At 44.3% G+C, this 23826-nt stretch overlaps 1 protein-coding gene across 4 annotated transcripts in view; it reads left to right on the plus strand.

Moving 5' to 3' along the window:
* BCAR3 (BCAR3 adaptor protein, NSP family member) overlaps window positions 1-23826 on the plus strand; it is a 281997-nt gene that overhangs the window by 155176 nt on the left and 102995 nt on the right. For 2 of the 4 annotated variants that reach the window (XM_054475860.2, XM_054475872.2), the window contains one exon: window positions 12394-12721. In XM_054475860.2, coding sequence (XP_054331835.1) covers window positions 12405-12721 — 317 coding nt within the window. In that variant the 5' untranslated portion in view covers window positions 12394-12404. Of the gene's footprint in view, window positions 1-5207; window positions 5691-5867; window positions 6180-12393; window positions 12722-23826 lie in introns of those variants that run through there. The other 2 variants (XM_054475850.2, XM_054475892.2) reach the window with 2 other exon arrangements.

The raw sequence follows: 23826 nt of genomic DNA on the forward strand, positions 1-23826 counted from the left end.
AAGCCTGGTTGTGGACTTGAAGAAGTTTGAATTCTAAAATTGTTTATAGCATGACCAACATTCAGGGGATTATATTTATTTAGCCTATGGGGAGCTTTATGATGTAATATAAAGGTGAAAAGCCAAAGGAGTTCATTCATTCAATAAGTACTGAGTGCCAGGCCCCAAACTAAGAACAGAACAAAGGCAAAACCAGATATAGATCTTAGAGTCTATAGAGCAACAGGTATTCAACAGCAATAACAGAAATGAATAATTACTGGCTGTGACAAATTCCAGGAAGGAGAGGGTGCTGTAAGGCACATATAACTGGGGAACCTGACCTATGCTGGGTGTCAGGGAAGGTTTCCTAGGGAATAGAACATCTGGTTATTTAGTTTGTGGTACCTGAGTCTTCTCACCAGTAAAATAGGGATACTACCCTCTTTGACTCACAGAGACACTATAGCAAGAGTGGTCATGGACAAGAATGAGCTTTGAAAAATGCTCAGCGTTTCTAAAACTGAGTTTGTCCCTCCAGCCAAAGGGAGCTGTTCTCCAGCTTTGACATCTGTTGCCAAGCCAGGCAGTTACTCAGGTACTCTGACTGAAGACCTTTGATCATTCTCCTCCACTCTGCCAAGCAGCAGGGGTCAGACAGACCTGGGGTTAGCTTTGGTTCTGCCATTTAAATCTCATTTGAACTTGAGTAAGTTTCTTAATTGGTAAAGTCACTTTTCTCATTTGTGAAATGGGGCAAGTATTGATTAATGGCTTAAAGCTTGTAAAGCACTTAGCATAGTAGTTGGCATGTAGTTACTTCTAAACCAAGTATAGCTAATGTTATTGTAATTGTTATCATTGCTAATTATTAACTTTTTTTTTGTAGTGGGTGCTCACTGTATTGCCCAGGCTGGAGTGCAGTGGCTATGCACAGTCACAATCATAGCATACTACAGCCTCAAGTTCCTGGCTGAAGTGATGCTCTATCTCAGCCTCCCGAGTAGCTGGTACTACAAGCATGCACCACAGTGCCTGGAGCTAATTAATAACTCTTGTCAATTATTTCTTTGTAATAACTTTGGCCTTTTACCTCTATTCCCACCAGCCTAGAGAAAGCCCTTGTCGTTTGGCAAGAAGTGATTCCACAGCCTTCTGATCAGTGCCCCCAACTTGTCTCTCACTTCTCTAATTCATTCTACTTGCTTCCTAAAATAACAGTATTTTGCATATGTCACCCCTTTTAATATTATCATTGAAAAAATATTTGAAGCTCATAGCACAAAGAGCTAAACTTCCTAATATGGAAAGAGGTCCTAGATAATTGGTAAGAAAAAGACCTGCAAATGGGTAGAAAAATAGGAATACAAATTCCAAAAAAGAAAAAAAAAGTCTACTAAAAATGAAAAGATAAGCATCTTCACTTATTATAAAAGAAATGTAAATTAAAATTACACTAAAATTCATATTTTACTTATCAAGTTGACAAACATTGAAGGGGTTATTAATAACATCTTCTGGCCAAGCTGTGGGGAAATAGGCATTTTCTTACATTGCTGGGGAGTAGAAACTGGTACAATCCTTATAGAAGGCAATTTGGCATTATTTATCAAAATTACAAATGCATATACCCTTGGACTCAGCAGTTTTACCTCTGGAAATTTATTTTACAGAATACTTGCACATTTTATTTATTGCCATATGGTTTGTAATAAGAAAGGATTGCAAACAAGCTAAATGTTTGGTAAATTATGGTTCATCTCTTCAAAGAAATGCTATGCAAAAAAGAATGAAGAGAGTCCCTCTGTATTAATATAGGAAAATCTCCAAGATATATTAAGTGGTTTTTAAAAAGCAAAGTGTAGAACAATGGGTATAGTATGTTACTTTTTGTGTAGGGAGGGGGTAATAACACACACACACACACACACACACACACACATAGAAACTCTGGTAGGCACGTACAATATTAATAGCAGTACTTATCTCTAGTGGGAGGGGGTCTGGGCAGATGGGAGACAGAGGTAAGAGGGGAACTTTTCAGTGGGTACCTTATTATATAGTTTTAACTTGTGAACCATACTGCAATGGCTCTGTGAATACTACCTAGTCAAAAAATTATATTTAAATTACTCCCACTATTAAACCATTAACATATATTGAGCATCTACCATGTGCCAGGCCCAGGGGATACAAATGTGAATATGGTTGTGGTTTGATGGAAAGATCCACTGAACTTAAAATACCTGATTCAGGTCAGGCACAGTGGCTCACGCCTATAATCCCAGCACTTTGGGAGGCTGAGGCAGGCAGATCACTTGATGTCAGGAGTTCAAGACCAGCCTGGCCAACATGGAGAAACCCCATTTCTACTAAAAATACAAAAATTAGCTGGGCATGCTGGCACGTGCATGTAATCCTAGCTACTTGGGAGGCTGAGGCAGGAGGATTGCTTGAACCCAGGAGGCGGAGGTTGCAGTGAGCTGAGATCACACCATTGCACTCCAGCCTGGGCAAAGAAGCGAGACTCTGTCTCAAAAAAAAAAAAAAACCCTGATTCAAATTCGAATTCTGCTTCTCACTAGCTATGCATCTTGGCACACAGTAGGCATACAACAAGCATTTATTGAATGAATTTATGGTTGAAGTTACTTAACCTTCCTGAGTCTGTTTCCTCCCATGTAAGATGAGGATAGAGATGCCTCCTATCTCACAGGGATATTGTGAAGACAAATGATAGAATGTGTCATCAATTCTAGTGATAATTAATGAAACCTGCTATGTGCTAGGCAGTTTCACATCCATTATTTCCTTGACTTCTCATGGAAACCTGTGAGGTGGGCATATATTCACTTACTCATGAGGAAATGGAGGGACTGAGGGGAAGAATGGCTTGCCCAAGGTTTTCTTCTGGTCTTTATTGCTACCTCCCCCATGCTCTGCACTAGAAACTTTGTAGGTTATGCAGTAGATACTGTATAGTAGGTACTCAGGGAACTTTGAAAATCAAGAAAAACTAATGTTTTTCCACTGTTCTCACTGACACCTCAGAGCAACAGAAAATCAGTAAATGAATTTCAGATACTTCAATTTAGAAATATACTAGCTGGTCTGTTTGACATTCACTGCACTAAACACTTGGGGAAAATACAACAAAAATCAAATATTCATGCTTCTAATAAAGTAGGAAGGATAAAGACTAACCCACAAAAACACTCATAAGGGAAAGGTAGAAACTAATTCTAAAGGATGCTGCACTTAAAATCTTGTAGACTTACTAACAACTGTTTCTAAGAGGGATTAAAATGGTATACCCAATACGGTACAATTAAGAAAATTTCTTTGGAGTAAAACATACAAGCAGAGTCGTGCACAAATCAATTGATTTTTATAAACTGAAGGACAGGTGATTTTTATAAAATGACATGGCTCAATAAATAGAATATTATCAGCATGCAGAAGTCACCTCTGGGATCCCTTTCTGTCATAATCCACAGCTCAAGATAACCACTGTCTTCACTTTTAACATCACAGATATGCTTTGACTATTTTTGAAATTTATGTAAATGGAATTATATAGTATGTACCCATTTGTGGCCAGCTTCTTTCACTCAATATCCTATTTGTAAGATTCACTCATCTTGTTGAGTGTAAATGAGTTCATGCATTCTTATTACTATGTTGTATGTTACACAGTTTATCTCTCTTCTGCTGATGGACATTTGGGTTGTTTTCTTTTTGGCCATTATAAAGAGATACATTATAAACATTTTTCAACATCTTTTGGTGAATATGTGTATACATCTCTGTTGGGTGCATACTTGGGGTGGCATTGCTGGGTCATAGGATACATGTTAATTTAGCTTTTCTAGATAATGCCAAGCAGGTTTTTAAAGTGGTTGTAAAAAGTTCATTTTGACTAGTAGTATAGTCAGGCCCTTTAATTTTAGTCATTCTGGGTGGTATGAAGTTAGATCACATTGAAATATCAATTTGCATTTTTGGGATGATTAATAAATTGAGAAATTTTCCATATGTTTATTGGCTTTTTTGAGAAATGCCTGTTTGTCCTCTCTTGAGGACAGTTGAAATATTCTGCCTGTTTTTAATTGGATTTTCTGCCTTATTCTTGCTGATCCATAGGTGTTCTTTATATATCTGTAAACAAACCTTTTTTTGGATGTATGTGTTGTAATTATGTTTTCTCACTCTGTGGTTTGCATTTTCACTAGTGGTGTCTTTTCATGAACAGAAGCTCTTAATTTTAATCTTGTCCAATGATCAGTTTTTTTTCTTTATATTAGTAGTACATGTGTTTAAGACATCGTCTTTGTCTACCCCAAGGTAATGAAGATTTTTTTGGACATTTTCTTTGGATCGTGTTATTGTTTTACTTTTTACCTTTAAAATCCATCTGGAGGCCGGGCGCGGTGGCTCACGCCTGTAATCCCAGCACTTTGGGAGGCCAAGGTGGGTGGATCACCTGAGGTCAGGAGTTCGAGACCAGCCTGACCAACATGGTGAACCCGTCTCTACTAAAAATACAAAAATTAGCGGGGCATAGTGGCGTGCGCCTGTAATCCCAGTTACTTGGGAAGCTGAGGCAGGATAATCGCTTGAACCCGGGAGGCGGAGGTTGCGGTGAGCCAAGATCATGCCGTTGCACAACAGCTTGGGCAACAAGACCGAAACTCCGTCTCAAAAAGAAAAGAAAAGAAAAGAAAAATTCCATCTGGAATTGATTGGGGATGGGGGGATTCAGTTGATCCAGCATCGTTTACTGGAAAGAGAGAGCTAATCTCACCCCCAATACAGCACAGCAGCACCTGACATAAATCAAGCGACCACATATTGTAAATCTGTTTTTGGACTTTATTCCATTGGTCAGTTTGTCTATCCTTCTACTATTTCTATGACTTTATAATGGATCTTGATATAAGATAGTGTTGTCTTTTCCAGTGGGCTCCAATTTTTCACCCCACCAAATCATCTAGTGCTGAAGTGCCACCGCCAACTCGCACTTTGCTTTCAATACGTCTATGCGAGTGCAATTGATTTGCCTGTTCCCATGGCTGGTTCATTTGTGGTTACCTGGGTCTTTGTCTCATCAAAGCCCTTCACACTGAAAGCCAGCCAGGTGTCTGCAGACGAGCAAAGCAGATCTGTTGGGTAATTAAATAACGCGGGGAAGGAGGAGGAGTGGATTCGACGAGGCTGTCTCTGGAGAGAGCTTCAGAAAGGAAGTGATCGAGCTATACTTGAGGACTGGCTCCTTGGGGAGATACGAAGAGAGCCAAACTCTAAAATCCGGGCAGAGGAGGGCCTGGCTAGGTCACCGAATGTAAATGTCTCGGGGGGTTCCGCAAGGCAGCGCGAATCGGCTCGCCGGGGTGGGGCCGCGGAGCCGCAAATCACCAGTTGAGGGCCGGAGTGCGCGCCGCGCACTCAGAGCTGCGCCTGCTGCTGGCCGGGCAGGGGACGGGGCCGGGGCCGGGGACGGGGACGGGGCCGGGGCCGGAGCCGGAGCTGCGGGGCGCACCGGCTAGACGCGCGCGGGCTTCTCGGCGGGCACGCCCCGCGGACCATGAGCGTCCCCAGCTCCGGGAGCAGCCGCGGCGCGGGCGGTGCGAGGCCGGCCGCGCGGCGCCTTTGAACCCCAGCCGGAGGTCCAGAGATCCGGAGAGCCCGAGCGCCCAGCGCCGCGCCGGGAGGTGAGTCTCCGCCGCGCGCCCAGCGTCCTCGGGGTGCTGTTCCTCCCGGGGCGCCTGGGCCTCCCCCACCCCGGTGAGGACACGCTAGGAAGTTTGTTGGAGAAAGTTAGGCTCTGGGGAAAGTAGAGCCGGCGCTTGTTGGTCGCTACCCACCCCCGCCAGCGGATTTAGCGTTGGGGGCGGGAGTGACTGAAGTGGGGCTGGGGCTTGCGCTCTCCCGGCCCTCCGAACGCTGGGACTCCCCGAGACGTGGCCCACGGCGGGGAGCGCTCAGCGATTGGCGGCTAGGCATCTTGCTCGGTGGCACTCGAGCGGCATCTTCCCGGGCGCTGGCCTCGCCCGACCCCCTGCCCGCCGGAGGTGCTCTGCCGGCAACCCCGCCCTGTCCCGCCAGGTCCCTCTCCGCAGAAGCCGGCCGGGGTCGGGGAGATGCGAGGGCCCAGAGCGCTCTGCTGGAAGCCCAAGGCTCCGAGGAGGCGAGTTTCTCCGGTAATCTCTTGGGAAGTTTGCAAAGAAAGCGAAGGAGCCTGCCCTGTAACTGTTGACAACATCTCCCTCTCTCCCTTTGTTGAGAAAGAATGAATAGTTGGTTGTGTCGCTCCCTCTGCGTCGCGGTGGGGCGAGGGGAGGGAAGGCAAAGGAAGGGAGGGACGGTGGGAAGGAGGTTCCGATAGATCGTACAGCCCAACTCTCCTTACCCACTTCGGCCGCTGAGGGCGCCGCCGCTTTAAAAAGGTGTAATCAGGTGTAGACACTCGTCGAGGAGGAGGTTGAGCGGACTCCGAAGCATCTGGCACGGCGGCGTGTTCCGTGGGGCGGCGGGTCGGGTCATGGTTGGGGTTAACTCGCTTGAAGCAAGGTGCAAAGGAGAAAAGCCATTTTCCTAACCTCATATCTGTTTTCGCTTAAAGCTGTTAGCTGAGATGGAAAGTAGAGCCGTGCATTCAGATTCTTTTAAACCTTGACTTTATCTCCCAAGGCTACACAGACCTCCCCAAGGAAAGTACGCTGGCCGAGGGAAGGTCAGTTTGGGAGCTGATAGCCTCCCTTGTGTTGCATGGGACTGAGTTGAGATCCTGGGGGTTGGGGGAGGCCTCAGTGCTGGGGGTGGGGCCCAGCTCAACACAGGTCCAAGTGGGAAGGGGCTACCCAGGTAACAACCGGGAAGCCCACAGGCAAAGCGCTTGTCTGCGGGCGTGCCAGGGGGTATTGAGGATAATAACGTAAAGACCTTGCCAAGCCAGGGCCTCCCACACCACTCCAACTCCAACTTTCTCTAAACTGCTGCTGAGAAGGCTGACATTTCCAGGATGACTAACCAAGGTCTAAATCTCCTGTTCATATAGACAGAACTGCTTGTCAAATGGATGCTAATCTTAAGAACCTTATCAGGTAAATCCTGTACTGTGTTGCTTGAAATACAATCCATGGAGGAATTATTCATACTTGAATCATTTGGCTAGACTTCATAAGTTTACTTCAAAAGTAAAGGGATACTCTTAATTCCTAAACCCAAGCAAAACTTCATTTTAAGTGGATAAGCCAATCGAATATGTGTGGTTGTTTCATCTCCTCTCTCCATCTGACTCTTCAGAGAAGATACAAAACTACAGATCCAAGTTGTAAATTCTCTGTCATGGGGCGGCCGAGACGGTTACATTTCCAGAGTTTAAAATATAATGAAAAGTTCTTAAAGCTCACATCAGATAACCATTATGAGTTAAACTTGAAAATATCCCGTTTCAGAAATAAAAGAGTAAAATCCAAACAAGTGGGCTGCTTATATCTGCCTCAGCTTGCAAGATCATCAGTTTCTTTGAGACATCATTGTAAAGCAAGTGAGCTGGGCTTCAGTTCACAAGCATTTCAAAGCCCAGCAACTGACCAGGCCCAGGAAGGCAGCACATGTGGTAGAGTTTGTCAGGCTCGCTCTTGTTCCTGATGTTCACATGAGTCTCAGATTTTCGTATCAAGATGCAGAGTCTTTGACTTTTGTATAATATTTCAAAATCTGGCATTAGACTGAGTCAGGACGTTGTGTTTGTTTTCCTGCACAGTAGAGAGAAGTCAGATGGCCAGAGTCTCACCTGGGCTTTTTTCTAAAGACTGCATGTAGGCTCACTTGGTTTGCCTGTACGTGTGTCTGTGTCTGTGTCCATGTCCTACTTGGCTTGGTGTCTTTGCATCTGTTGTTCTAGGTTAAAACGTTTCCCTCCCCATCCTTCCCAGTTGCAGTCTTCATTTGTGAACTCTCAGAGTTACTTCCTTTGTGAACCCTCAGTATAACAGAGATACAGTGACTTATCTGACAAGACAGACAAGAGCAGCCCCTGTCCTGCTTAGAGGGGACCTGCTATTTACTAAATGCTTGCAGTATTTCAAGAACTTTGTATACACAATCACTTTTAATTTTTACAACAATCTTATGAAATAGCTGTTAAGTCATTTTTTAAAATGAAAAACCATCAGAGAGGTTGAGTAACTTGTCCCAGGCCATACAGCTAGTAAGTCAGTGGCAGAGTAGAGATTTGAACCTGTAGATATCTGCATCCAAAACCTAGGTTCTGAGTCATACCATTTTATTTTTAAAAAATCAAGTGGTACATAAGAAGTATATAATGACTAGGGACATTGAGACAGAAACATTTCCAAGTGGAGAAAACATGGGAGCCAGAGGCTGGAAACTTGGGTTTAGTCTCCATCAGCTGTCATTCCAACCACTTGTTCCTACAGCAAGACCTTTGCATTTGCCAGATCCCCTGCCTGGAACCCCCTTCAGACCTTTTTTTGACTAGTTCCTTCCCTTCCCTTTTTTCAGGTCTCCTGTCATTGTTACCTTTTCAGAGAGGCCTTCCCAGTCCACCCTAATGTAAAGTAGTCCTCCACCCCCAACAGTCATCTTTTGTCAGTTCATCCTGTTTTATATTCCTTAGCGTGCTTACAACTTGGATGTTACCTCATTTTCTTGTTTGTATAGGTTGGATTCCTCCATGAGAGCAGGACCTTGTCTAATTTATTATATCCTTAGCCTTGGTACACCATAAGCCCTCAGAGAATATATATCAAATGAACATTTATTTCCCTTATCTAGAAAAATGAACTGGGAATTACCAGTACTTATGGTCATTACTTATTGTCTGCTTCCTCCAGAGTATTATTAGCTTCGTGAGGACAGACAACTTGTCTTGTTTAATGCTGTCCCCAACACCTAGCACAGTGCCAGCCATAAAGGAGGCCCTCCATGAATGTATGCATTGAAGAATGAATGTTTCTATTGATTGAATGATACCCCTTCATCATCATTGAATTCTGTTTTGCAGGTAAACAATTATGACTCAATTGCTGTGTACCAAAAAGACTCACTAATCCAGTGGTTCCCAATCCTGGCTTCACACTGGTCAATACTGGAGACTGATGCTAATGTCCCACCCACAGAGATTCTCATTTTATTGTTCTGGGCTGAGGCTTGGGCATCAGGATTTTAAACGCTTCCCAGAGGATTCTTATGTGTAGCCAGGTTGAGAACCAATGGTTTACGTTTTTATAGTATAACTCATTCCTTGCTTTGGTCCTTATAGGCTTGAAGAAGCCATGGTGAGAGAGAGCAGGGATATAATTCATGGGTATTGTATGATTCCTGACAGTTTAAGAGGTACTTTCACAGCTGTTATGACATCTGATAATAACAAGTTAAGGGATCTACTCTCTGGTTTAAATATTGCCTTTATGTTGATGATTCCTAAAAATCTCCATCTGCCCTCACTTCTAATTGTGCATACCTGTATCTAACCTCCTCTTAGACCAAATTGCTGATACCTCACATGCAGCAGCTCCAGTGCTGTGCTTGGTTCCTGCAGGGGTCCCCTACTGAAACTACTCGGCATGTTACAGCATCACACCACCTTCTGTGGCTGTAGGCTCCTTCCTTCCAGCCAGATGCCTCAAACTCTGATGTCTCATCACTCTCTCCTTTCTCTCCCTTTACCCAGCTGCTGCCCCAGGTCAGACTTCTTCATTGTTCCTCCATGGGTTTCACCATCAGCCTCAGTAACCTCCCTGCCTCCTTTTTCTCTCCCCTCCAGAACAACCAGAGTCACCTACTTGGCTACAGACTGGGTTCTGTCCTTCCCTTCCAGATCTTCCCTAGCACTTACAGTCAAGTCCAGAGACACCTTGGCAGGGCCTTTAAGACTCCATGGTCTGGTCCTGACCTAAGTTGCTTCTGGGAGATGCTTCTCGGCTTCACTTGAGCCATAGCACACAACTTGGAGTGTCCTGAGCCTGTGGGGACACTTCCATACCTTTATGCATCTGCCACTATAGCATCCTCCCAGGAGGCTTTTCCCCACATGTTAACTTTTCAAAATGCTTTGTCTCTATTGTTGCCCTCTCTGAGCCTTCTCAAGTCCTTTTGTCAAAATTAATTGTTCCTTTCAGCATAAGGGTCTCTATGAATTATTCTCTCTTAGAGTTCATAGTCAGGTATTGGGCCTTAGGCATCTTTGTTTCTCCAGGTGTCTTGTATGAAATAGGCACTTAAATGTTTGTTGAATTGAAGGTAAGAAGGGGAAGTATTAACATCCCTTGTTATTGGAGAATAAATTGAGGTGTTGGTAACTTGAAGGACATTTTAGAACACTTTAGGACAATCTTGAAGTCTAAATAGATCTTGCGGAAGCAGAGAGGAAACAGGCTGCCAGAGGCACTGGTGCTAGGGTGACTTTTGCCCAGCATGCTATTGGAAATAGATTTGATCAACAGCGTGGCCCTATGCACATGAAGAAGTTCTGTAGGGTGCTGCAGGCCTCCCCACGAGGTTCTTTGAAATGACCCAGTCCTGTCTGTGAAGAAGGAAGGTGCTGATAGCTTGAACAGGCGAGAAGTCACAACTGTGGGGTGTGTGTGTGTGTGTGTGTGTGTGTGTGTAGGGTGGAAGAATCCTAGTCGGTTTACATCACTTGTGTTCAGGCAGTGGGGCTAGGGAGTTTGGTTTCCTCTCTAATGAGGATGGTTAGCATTGAGCAAGTGCTGACAGTGTGCCAGGTACTGGCCAGAGCTGGGAGGGGCTGCACAGGACTCTGCCCTATTGTTCTGCACCCACTGTGAGCAGACCTTCTGTGTGGTCCCAGTTGGACATGGAGCAGGCAAGCCCCAGAATTACTGGGTTTGACAATGAACCGAGGACAGAGTTAGGATTGTACACCTTCAGTAAAGATGCTCCTTCCATCTCACCCCCAGGAAGTACTTCTGTACTTCCCCCTATCTCATGTGGAAGCAGTAGAACGTGTGTGTTTTGTTGTACACACACATACAAACACATGTGTTTTCTTTACACACTCTAATGTCATTGTCTCGGCTCCACTTCTATCAGCTTGTGGAGGGTTGCATTCTTCTTTGTTGTCTTCAGGCCACGTCCCAAGTCTGCAGTTCCTTTGTAGAACTGACTCTGCAGTAGTGCTATTAAGTGAGGATTTTCACGCAAAGCTCTTCCCTGAGTAATGCAGTGGAAAGAGTGGTCTGTGAGGAAAAGAGGGCTGCTGGGCTGGAGAACAGACTAAGGGGCAGCTCTCCTCACCAGCCAATGGGAAGGGCTGTGTGTTGGGCTTGGCCACCCTGCAGTGCTGTCCAGACCAGAGTCTGATATCATGACTAGTGTAAGACAGATCCTGGAGCCTCTATCTCCAGGAGCCAGCCTTTTTTTTTTTTTTTTTGCCTCCTATTTCTTTTCCTCTGTATATTGGCCTTAAAAATGTATTATATAATTTGTCTTAGGCCGAAACCATAGTTTGCTTTGGAGCTGGAGGTACTGACTCTGCTCAAGGTAAATGCTTCTGCTCGTGGTCCTAGCTAGGAGAGAGTGTTGGGGCTACTTGCTGCACACAGCCTCATGTGCCATTCTCCTTTCCCTTTCCATGCTTCCTTTGCCCCCCACCCCCACCATTTTTTTTCTTTTCTTCTTCCCTTCTCCTGTCTATTCTTCCCTGACTGTACAGGCACCCATGGGCATTACCTATCCCTGCTGGTGGCAGGCAGATCCTGACCCCTCTGGGGGGCCATGTACGTGCAGCCCCCACCCCAGTGGCTTTCCTCTGCAGCTGAGCCTGCTGGTGTATGGCAGAATGGCCCACCTCCTGACCCCTGACCCTAGCCCGTGTTCACTAATTAGAGTGCATTGATTTATTTATAAACACTGAGTCTTTGCCAGAAAAATTCTGTCCCATCATCCTGGGTAGCACAACTGAGGACTGGTCTAGCACTGAAGACAATTCTAGCAGCTAAAGAATTTCAGTAATCCCTGCCTGTTCTTATCATTTACAGGGCAGTGAAAATATGTGAGCTAATTATCTAACAGTTTATAATATTTTCTTTCATACATTTATTACTGCAACTATGAGTCCTCCCTTAATCATCTTTTTTTGCTAGTTGTGCATGGCTTATATGCCTCTAACAACTCTGAAAGTGTTTGCCCTCTTGGTTTTGCTGCCAACCCAGGAGAATTCCTGTGTAGGATCATTTCAGGAGGAAGGTAAGTAAACTTCCCATTCTTATTAGACTCCACTAGTGATGCCATTAAATGTTGATCTGTTAATGGTCTGTGAATATTCCATTTTATGTGGCATATTTCCATTTCCTTTTGTAAGTAGGAAGTCAGTTCTTGTGACTCTCATAGATTTATACCTTCACTCTTTTCTTTCCCCCTTAGAGTTGAGAATTATGGCTGCAGGAAAATTTGCAAGCCTTCCCAGAAACATGCCGGTGAATCACCAGTTCCCCCTGGCCTCGTCCATGGACCTTCTGAGCAGCAAGTCCCCTCTCGCTGAGCATCGCCCAGATGCCTATCAAGATGTGTCTATACATGGCACCCTTCCACGGAAGAAAAAAGGTCCTCCTCCCATAAGGTCCTGTGATGACTTCAGTCACATGGGCACCCTCCCCCATTCCAAATCCCCATGGCAGAACTCACCTGTGACCCAGGATGGCATCCAGGAGAGCCCATGGCAGGACCGGCATGGCGAAACCTTCACCTTCAGGTAACTTCTGTAATTTCACTAGTGAAGATAATTTGTCTTAAACAGCTTTTTAAAAGGTTTTTATGACCGGGCGTGGTGGCTCACACCTGTAATCCCAGCACTTTGGGAGGCCGAGATGGGTGGATCACGAGGTTAGGAGTTTGAGACCAGACCAACATGGTGAAACCCTGTCTATACTAAAAATACAAAAATTAGCTGGGCATGGTGGTGTGTGCCTGTAATCCCAGCTACTCGGGAGGCTAAGGCAGGAGAATCACTTGAACCCGGGAGGCAGAGGTTGCAGTAAGCCGAGATCGCTCCACTGCACTCCAGCCTGGGCAACAGAGTGAGACTCCGAAGTTTTTATTAGGAAAAACGTCAAACACACACAAAGTTGAGCAAATAATTTAATTAACTCCAATGAACCCGTCAGCCGGCTCCAACAGTTACCAGCTCAAGGCCAGTCCTGTTTTGTCTGTACTCTCACCTACTTCCCTCCTCTGATATTATTTTGAAGCAAATCTCCGATTTCATATTATTTCATCTGGAAATATTTTGGTATGTTCCTTTCAAAGATAAGGACTCTTATTTTAAAAACTATATAACCACAATGTAAAAAAACTATAACACTTAAATAAAAATTAACCACTTCTTAACATTATGTAACATTTGAGGGTATTTTAAAATCCAGCTTCCTCTCTTAAGTCCCTTTAAAGAAAGCCCAAGTATTTTCTTTTTATCACAGCATCAGATTCTGAACTATGTCCATCCACTTCTATAGAGATGCCAGGATGTCTATAAATTAGACCCCATATCTCCTTATATTTAGTTGTCAGCATGCTGAAATAAAATTTTATATGGATGCACCAGCAGGTCAGCTTCAGAATATTTTAGGACAAGAATTGATTTTTCCCGCTCTGTGACAGAGATCTGGGTAAATGAGCCTTATGGTTGTAAATGCTTTTTCTCTGGATTTGTAATGGGCCTGGCTGTGATTGGTTTCTGCCTGTTAGAGCTAGTTTGGAAACTGCACTCCTTTTCCTGTTGGGGAAGATCAGCAGCCTGTGATGCTATCTGGTAAAGAATGGGACTGTTTCTTTTGTTATTTCTCTTTTTGTCCAAGCTTGTCGCAAAGCCACTTGGATCCTAGCTCATTTATTTGTTCAATATCTATATATGGAGCACCTATATTAGAGTATGTTGATTTCATAAGCCCCAGGGCTTCCCAGGAAAATTCTGCTCAGTCCTTCTGATTATCTTAAATGAAGGGCTAGTCCAGCATTGAAAACATTCTAGCAGCCAAATTATTGAGCAATCTGTTCTTGCCCTTTTATAGGGTGGTGGAAATATGTGGACTAACAGGGTAGCAGTGGAGCGTCTGAAGCAGTGTCTTCCCAGAGTTTACATTCTAGTGAGTGAATTAGGCAGTATGTACAAATAAATAAGACAATTGCAGATTATACCAAATGCTGTAGAGGAAATGGAGTGATATGCTGGAGATTTATTGGAGGTGGTACGTTTTTGGTAGGATGAACAGGTTTCTGAGATGACATTTAAGCTCAGATTTGCATAATGAGAGAAAGCAACCATGGGCCTTCCAGGCTGTTGCAGGCATAGGGAAGTCAAGTGCAGAGAACTGGAGGTGGGAGCAAGTTTGGCATGTTTGAAAACCCCAAAAGGAACTGGAATGGCCTGTGGCTGGAGTGTAGCACATTGAGAGGAGAACAGTGTTGGTGTTGGTACAAAGCTAGGTGAACAAGAGTTCAGAATTATTCTCAGTTCCATAATTGCAGTAGTACAAGAAGAAAATAAGTGGAGGCCCAGATAATCTCCATAGAAACCACTAGAGAGCCCTGAATTGCTTCTGCCACCAGATTAGGACATTCCTTGGGGTATCCTGGGGGTTAGAAGGTCCTGGACCCGCTCCACAAAATCTAGGCGGGTGACGTCCCAGCTCAGAAAGCTGGCAGGCAGCCGCTGCTGGAATGGGTGAACATGGAGGTGCATACCTGTGCACAGGATTGTTAATATCGCATCATTGGCACTCAAGGGGCAAGAATGCAGGAGGTGAGCAGCAAAGACAGGTAACTTCTGGCCTGCTAAAAATGAGCACAGATGCCAGGCTGCGTGATATGGAGTCAGAACCAACTGTTAGCTGGCTTACGGTGGACCGCTTTTCATTTATTAACTTAAACTGTCCTGAGCTAGGTGTCTACCGTGTACTAGACACAGACAGTTTATAGACTTACTCCTTGAAGTTCTGAGGCCCTGGCTAGGTGCCAAGTCTTACAAAGGGAAACTCCACACTAGGCGGGTGGGTGGGGAGGCGGTAGTAACGGAGTCACCCTTCCTATCTTGGGGAAGTTCTTGGTAAACACCCAAGGTCCAAGCTGTCAAGCTGCCAAGAGTGTAAAGCTTTTTGATTTGAAAACTGACTTGGACAGAGGTCATATTTCTGTAAAAGATCTTATCGGAGGGTGGGCGCAGGTCCTGAGTTTGAAGTCCAGGCTGTGGAAGACTTAAGCACTCCTGGTTTAGAGTTTGTTTATGATTGAGAGCTATATTAATCCAAATTCACATCTTTTTTTCTTAACTGAAAATATCTTATTGTTAAAGATGAATACAGGAAGTAACAAATGCATATCCCTCAAAAATTGTGCTGAGTGAGAAGGCACATGGTTCTCTGTTAAAGGGTCATAAAGTCCTGCCCTGCTCTGTACTACTATTAATATATTTATTTTTCTAACACATTAAAAAAAATCTCCTGAGGTGTTCCCAATTTTGAGGAGTTCAAAATACATTATATTCTTTTTTTGTTAAGTATTCTTAATAAGATTATAAGCTGCCTCAATTCCTTTTTGAAACCAGCAATGATATAAACAAAGTTTATGCATATGCAAAGCTAGGACCAAGCAGCCTGAATGAGAACCCAAGGCTTTAGAGAAGGAGGTTTTGCCAAAGGTGCCACAGCAAAAATACAGTGAGAGAAATGGAACTTCTCATTCAGCTCTTCAGGTTGAAAGGAGCTGTGAAACACCAACCATTCACTCCAGCTCAGTCACCTCTTTTTTTCTTTGCATAGTGAATTCAGGGGTTAATTTCAGTTGACAGTGACTTGCCCAGATGTCAGCTCTGAAAACATTGCATCTATCATGTTGGGTATTGGCCTGATGGGTATTGGCATGAAGATAGTGGGTCGCCTGGGATGTCTCCTGCCTCCTCTATCTTGCTCAGAGGGAGGCCCTCCAGATAAGCACCTCTTGGTCTTGTGAAGTACTCTGTTGCAAGTTTGCTCTTTTCCAAAAAAAAATGTTTAGCTTGTTAATCATTAAAAAGTCACCTTTATAGGCCAGGCTTGGTGGCTCACACCTATAATCCCAGCACTTTGGGCAGCCGAGGTGGGCAGATCACGAGGTCAGGAGTTCGAGACCAGCCTGGCCAACGTGATGAAACCCCATCTCTACTAAAAATACAAAAAAATTAGCCGGGCATGTTGGCCTGTGCTTGTAATCCCAGCTACTTAGGAGGCTGAGGCAAGAGAATCGCTTGAACCTGGGAGGTAGAGGTTGCAGTGAGCTGAGATCACACCACTGCACTCTGCCTTGGGTGACAGAGCGAGACTCCATTTCAAAAAACAATAATAATAACCTTTATTATAATTGAACATTCATTGAACATACATCCTATCGGAGGACCAAGACAAAGCAGAGGAAGTCTCCTCTTTGACCTTAAAACTTGTATGATTAAGCTTTCATATATACATGTGTCATTTCCTCCATTATTAATTCCTCCATTATTATCCTAATAATTATAACATGAATAATTATCCTAATATTATTAATTGTTATCTCCTACATTTTATAGTTTTCAGATAGCTTAAAGGATATGTTCATAAACTACCTTGTTTGAACATTGTAACCCTGTGTGAGAGACATAGCAGATTTCATTATGAACATTGTTATCACCATCATCAGTATCATCATTTAGAGTTGAGGAAATGGGTTCAGGGATGTTGAGGGACCTAAGATCATACCTTAATGGATGACTGAGCTAGGATTAGAACCCAGAAAGTATTATAGGGCCTTCCCCAGACAGTGTGTTCCATAGCCTCCCAAGAATGTTGGCACCAGCTGTGGGCATCCTCTGAGCTGTCTTCTTGCACAGGGGTCAGTACCCTGCTTATATTCAGCGCTTTGGACACCTACTTTGGGGAGAATGGAGCCTTGCCTGCCAAGAGCCAGGCAGAAGGCAGGCCTGGAAGGGGGAGTTGGTCTTCTCTTTCGGTGACTGTATCTCTTGGCTTTGTTGTTGTCTTTGGCTGCCCTTGGATGTACTTGTGGTTTTGAAAGGAGGCCAAAGCCAGAAGCCAGGGAGCTCTTAAACCTGCTGCTTGATGTCACAGAAGGAGCCTTTGTTCTGCAGGCAGACCCAGGTTTCTCTGAGAGGTCTGCAGACAGGATTTCCTCTTGACATTCACATTGTTCAGCTGATATCCCCTTGATTCATTTATCTTCAAGGATGAATTTTTATTATTATTATTTATTTTTATATTTTTCCATAAGTTATTGGAATTCAGGTGGTATTTGGTTACATGAGTGAGTTCTTCAGTGGTGATTTGTGAGATTTTGGTGCACCTATCACCCAAGCAGTATACACTGCACCTTATTTGTAGTCTTTTATCCCTCGCTTCCCTCCCACTCTTCCCCACAAGTCCCCAAAGTCCATTGTATCATTCTTATGCCTTTGCATCTCATAGCTTAGCTCCTACATATCAGTGAGAACATATGATGTTTGGTTTTCCATTCCTGAGTCACTTCACTTAGAATAATAGTCTCCAGTCTCATCCAGGTCACTGCAAATGCTGTTAATTCATTCTCAAGGATGAATTTGTATTCAAATCTGGAAGCTTCCTTGGGCTGAGAGGGGACTGGTTCCTGTTGTCGGGATGTCTGTGTTGCTAGGATAGCTGAGAGATCAGTGCTTGGATACCATTCAGGTCTTTTTCCTGCCTGTGGGTACGTGGAGGCACACATTCCTGGGAACAGCTGTGAGTGCCTAATTCCTTCGGCCTCTTGTGCTGTGGGAGCATGTGGTAGGACAATGTGGTGTTTCATTAGTTTGCATGAGTGGAACTGACTGACTCGTCACAAGTGTTTTAACTGACAGTGGCCAGAAAGTCTGCAGAATTATCCCTAGTTAAAATGAGCAGTACATTTTCCCAGGCAGTAAGTAACCTACCCTGTCACGATGTCAGATCTTCAACGTTGAAGCAAAGATGTAAGGTCTGGAATCTATGCAGCTTTTTCCTCTAAAACATTGATTTAAAGTCCTAACTCTGGGCTGTATCAATGCCCTCATCTGAAAAATGGTTTTAGTTATTCCTCTTCGGAACCATTGATTTCTGTAACTACTGCCTTCTCTTTAACAAAGCAAGATGTTCCCTCAGACACGCAAATACACCAGCCTTTAGCTCAGGGTTAATCAGAAGGATGTACGATGTGAAGGTCCACACGCAAACATCTGCAGTTTTTTTATACCCAGGCATGTCTGCTGTCTGCAAATTGGAAGCTTTTTGTGTACTTTTTGGAGAAAAAAATTGGATTTTGAGTTAAAAAAAAAATCTTGGGTTGGGTGCGGTGGCTCATTGCCTGTATTCCCAGCACTTTGGGAGGCCGAGGCAGGTGGATCACCTGAGGTCAGGAGTTCGAGACCAGCCTGGCCAACATGGTGAAACCCTGTCTCTACTAATAATACAAAAATTAGTTGGGCATAGTGGCACTTGCCTATAATACCAGCTACTGGGGAGGCTGAGGCAGGAGAATCACTCGAACTCGGGAGGTGGAGGTTTTAGTGAGTTGAGATCACACCACTACTCTCCAGCCTGGATGACAAGAGTGGAACTCTGTCTTAGGGAAAAAAAAAAAAAAAAAAAAAAAAGCTTTTACTAGATTAATAGATTCTATTTAATAGAAGGTATACTTAGCATAGTGACAATGGCTTAACAGCCCAAGTTGAAGAATGTTTCTGGAAGGTAATAGTCCGTGGGTTGAATTGATGTTTTTATAAGTTTAAAGTTGAGTTTTAGTAACATTTTGAAATACCCCTTGGTGTTTGAATGCAGCTGTTGCAAATGGTTTAGTGCATTCCGAGGAATGGTGAATGTCCCGGTCCCTGGTGGCCTCTGGTGTGCTGAGGACAGGAGCAGCTGGGTCAGAGGTGAGCTCAGCCCCTGCATCTTGCGCTGCTCCTGGGTTGAAGAAGCCCAGAGGGTGGGAAGTGCCTGCAGATCTACCAGCTGTCTGATGGTTGTCCTAAATCCTCTACTGACAAGGATGATTTGAACCTAAATGCCAGGATCTACGCATTCTCAGCTGTTCTGGGGCAAAAAAAAAAAAAAATTGTTAACAGATTGCAAGCCACAACCAAGAAAATGATCAGAGAATTACACAATGCAGTCCTTGTTGAGTGGAGCTGCGTAACATCTCCTCTGGACTGCCCCCTCCTCACTCCCACCCCAGGACAGGCCTGTTTTAAATTGTGTTTTTTTCAGGCCACCAGCATGCTATTTGGGAAAGGTGAGGTATTTTAGTCTTCTGGGTTTTTCACGCCCCTCAATATATGTTAAAACACCTTGTAAACAGAGGTGCTATGCAGTTATAAATTATTACTCATATTCTTATCACATGTGGATTTGTGAGCCAGCCTAGACTGGCTAGAATACACAAGCTGGAGAAGTCTTAGTTGTAAGCTAAAGGAGTAGTTGCTGTGGTTGATTGGAAGGAGACTGTTCTCAGGGGGATTGGACTAGGTGGCCAGACCGGCCTGAGCCACATGGCTGATATGCCCTCAGGTCATGCTTCAGAATGGTGTCACTATCCAGTCTGTCCCCAAGAGGCTAGCTGTGGGATTGGGTGTAGAATTTCAAGCTCTCTTCTTAGAGGCCCCAAAGACAAGCATATAGGGCCTTGTTTGAAGGATTGTGCTATTATTTACAAGTTAGAGAGGTCTGAGAAATTTTCCCTGGTTGCCCCAGCTTTTATGCAGTGTGATCTGTCTGTAGGTCCAGTTTGCCTGTGAGTATAATCACTGAAGATAAAATAACTCCTTTTGTGAAGAGGAGAAAAAACACAAGACAGATAATCCAGACGTTTCAGTTCATATCCTTGTTTTTGCCACTTATTAGATGTGTGAACTCTATAGCAAGTTCTAAACCATAAAGTGGGAGCGTAAATAACCCATCCAAGAAGTGCTGTGAAGGTTAACTGCTCACTACATATGAAGGCTCCACAGAATGTCAGAGCTCTGACTTTCACACTTGAGCCTGGTACACCCTACTGGGAATCTGCGTTGAGCAGGTCCCATGCCTGCTCCTAGCTCCCACCTGGTCACCAGCAGTTTCTTCTTCTCCTGCTCAGCTCTGCTGGGACACCTGGCTCAAAGCCACTGAGGCCTTTGCTGGGATGTCGACGTAGCCGTGGCTATCAAAGAAAGCCACTAGTGACCTTGACGCTGATTCCAGCAGCCTGACCTGGTAGCTTTGTGACCTTGGGTAAGTTGTTTTACCTTCTGAGTCTCCATGTCCTCAAAGGGTGACTCTAAGGATCAGATACAATCTCATGTGAGGGTGCCTAACACAGAACCTGGCATGGAGGAGGCTCAGACTGATTGATTTCCTTCCTTCCTTCCTCCTGAAAGGCTAGAGCTGGGAGGTGCCTAATCCTTTGGTGTAACCTGAGATCACGTTCAATGACGGCAGCTTCTGTGGGAGAAAGTTTCTCACATGTTGATGGAGTCTGGCTGGAATCCCTCTATCGAGCCTGCCCTACAGCAATGAGTCTTGGCCAACACTCACAGTTTATAGGTATAACAACCACGCAGTGCACTAAAATATCAGCATACCATTGTACTAATACACAAAACAGAGCCTGTCTTCAGTGAACGGGCCCCCAGCCCTTGCCTGATTGTTCTTGTGCTTAATATCCGTGTCTTTGCTGTTTATTCTTCTATACATATTTATTAGCTTGTTTTATGCCAGGCATTGTGCTAGATGCCAGGTACCTAGTGAAGCACGAAATAGATGTAGCCCCTGTCCTTAGGGAGTTCTCAGTTTAGGGGGCATTCAGGCAAATGCATCATTAAGTACATAACCACAAAATGAGGAGGTACAAGGAAGATACAACATCAGAGGACCCCAAGTTACTTAGACTGGTGGAGAGAAGGCCTCTCTGGCATGGGAATTTGAAGGTTTAATATAAAAAGACAATATATTTAAGTAATAATTTTTATGTAACCGTGTTGAAATGATAATGTCTTTGAAATAGTAGGTTAAATAAAAGATTAAAATTAACTTCACCTATTTTTTAAATTGACTACCAGAAAATTTAAAATTACCCGTGTGGCTCACGTGTTTTTATTGGCTAGCACTGGTCTAGATTTGGGTAAGGAGTTCAGATTTTCTCTGTAGGGCAAAAGGAAATCTACCTTTAAAGGATTTTAAGCAAGGGAATGGCACTGTCAGTTTTTAGAAGATTGCTTTGTCTCCCTGTGGAGAAGGATTGTTGGAGAAGAGGATGAGGAGGGAAGGCAGGAGGTGGTTGTAAAAGTACAGGGAGCAGATGGGGGTCTGCACTAGGGTGGTGGTAGAGGAGAGAAGTCTATGGATTCAAGATATAGTTTGCAGGTACAGTCTGCCATATCTGGTGAGGTTTGGATGTGGTGGGGTGAGGGAGAGGTATAGTCAAGCATGGCTCAGGCAGCTGGGTATATGGGATAGGGCATTTGCTGAGATAGGGAAGCTTGGGAGAGGACCAAGGCTTTATTTGTTTGGTTGATTGCATTTTCTTAGGGAAGGGGGTTATGGGAGATTGCTGAGAATCAGGACTTCTGTTTGGGGTTTGCTAAGTTTGAGATGCATGCATGTCTAAGTGGAGATGTTAAACAGACAGGCGGTTGGAATTATGAGCCTGGAGCTCTGCAAAAAGGCCTGGCCTGAAAGGTATAAAGTTAGGATTCTGCACAGAAGTGAAATTAAAGCCATGGAAATGGATGCCTTCATCAAAGGAGAGATCTAGAGCTCTGTGTAAAGAGTAAAGGGAAGGAACCCTAAGAACGACCTCAGAGGAATCCCAGCACAGTTTGTTCCAGGGAGTCAGCAGAGGAGGCCGAGTGCAGAGAAATAAGATAGGATATGGATAGATAGGATCTGGATAGGGTTGGTGTTCAAAAGAAAATTTTTTTTTTTTAGATGATAGACAAAATTAATAGGAGACTGTCTTGCCATTTAAACTAAAACAAAGTATATTTTATCCACTACTTGATTTTTTAAATAAAGCAGACATGTTTTCAGGGCCACCCTCCCTGGGGTCTGTGTCAGCAGCATGGTAATTATGCGCCTGTGGTTTCTTCCCAGCAGTCCTGGACATTCCCCAGGGACCCTGTAGACAGAGGAGGTACATGGACACTGTAGTGTCTGCCTTTGCCTAAAGGGTGATGACTGCTTTTTCAAGGTTTAGGTAGGTGGACACGTTGAGGATGGGTGTCTGCCCTGGAAGACAGGTCAAGGGGGTATGTTCCTTTATCTGGTAGGCAGAAGCCCTTCCTCTTAGAGGCTTGAGGACATTATCTCAAAACCATAGCATTTTTATTCTGCCTCTGGATTAGTTAGAAAAAGCCTTTACAAACACACTCTTTCAGAAGCCGGTAGGGAATGGGTGGGGGTGGGGTAGATGGGACTGGTGGGATTGGAGGAAGGGCAGATAGATAGCAGCCAAACAAAGCATCTGCTTTTATCAAAAGTGCTGTGTTTGAGCTTAGACAGCCTGAAACCTGATGATTCACTGATGCCAGATCCTCTCTCCCTGCCAAGAGACATACTGGCCTTGATACGGTTTTTCTTGTTCTTACCCTATTCAATTTGACTGACTGCTGCCAAGTTAAAATTTCAACAGTGGTTTTTAACTTCATGCTGTCACTAGAATTCTGCTGAGCCCAGGTTAACCCATGACTGGGTCAAGTTTTTACCAACCAGTACCACTTTGTATTAGTCTTGGATTCCTATATAGACTCACCATAGTGTAATATGCAGGATATTTAAATGATGCTGTTTTAACATGATTAGGGAAACTGCCTGAAAAAGGAGTTGAATTGCCATTCTTTTCATGAACACATTCATCAGACATTGCTATGTTTTCAGATAAGATAGACACTGACTCATAGAAAAGTAGGAACTGGGTCAGGCGCGGTGGCTCACGCCTGTAATCCCAGCACTTTGGGAGGCCGAGGTGGGCGGATCACCTGAGGTCAGGAGTTCGAGACCAGCCTGACCAACATGGAGAAAGCTTGTCTCTATTAAAAATACAAAATTAGCTGGGCATGGTGGTGCATGTCTGTAATCCCAGCTATTCGAGAGGCTGAGGCAGGAGAATTGCCTAAACCCAGGAGGCAGAGTTTGCAGTGAGCCGAGATCCTGCCATTGCACTCCAGCCTGGGACAACGAGCAAAACTCCGTCTCAAAGAAAAAAGAAAAGTAGGAACTGGCTGTTGAAATGAAAGAACCAGGCATTTTAGAAGTAATCAGGCCTTAGAATCTCTGACAGCCGGGGAGGGAAATGTGTTCTTGTCTGTAGTCTACCCTGGACTGTAAGAAAAAGGATTCCCAAGGTCGAGGGACATGATAAACACAATCCCATGGCCTCAAGTTTAAAAAGAGAAACACAGTTCAGGACAATTAAAAACAATGCTGTGACCCCACTTCCAAAGGAGGAAGAGGTGTGTGGCCGTCCAGATAGCTCTTCTGTTTAAGGATGTGCATGAAAGACTGACTCCAGTCTGAACCTGCTCCTTTAAAGGATTGCCCCAGTGTGGTAATGAGGAGCCAGGGCTGCTTTGATGTATTCATTCACAAGTATGTTGAACATTGGTGTGCCAGGCTTTGTGCTAGGTGCTGGAGATTCAAAGACAGAAAGGCCAGGTCTTTGTGCATGTAAGGAGCCCTCAGAGAAAGGATGCCCATTTGAACCACCTCTCCTCAGCAGCACCTGTTTTCCATCTTCTTTGCAACTGACCTAATTTCTCATCCATGGTATAGCCCTTTGTATTGCTCCACTGGTTCGATAAGCAATCCTGCC

The sequence above is a fragment of the Pongo pygmaeus genome, chromosome 1, assembly GCF_028885625.2.
Source record: "Pongo pygmaeus isolate AG05252 chromosome 1, NHGRI_mPonPyg2-v2.0_pri, whole genome shotgun sequence".
In the NCBI taxonomy this organism is placed as follows: Eukaryota; Metazoa; Chordata; class Mammalia; order Primates; family Hominidae; genus Pongo; species Pongo pygmaeus.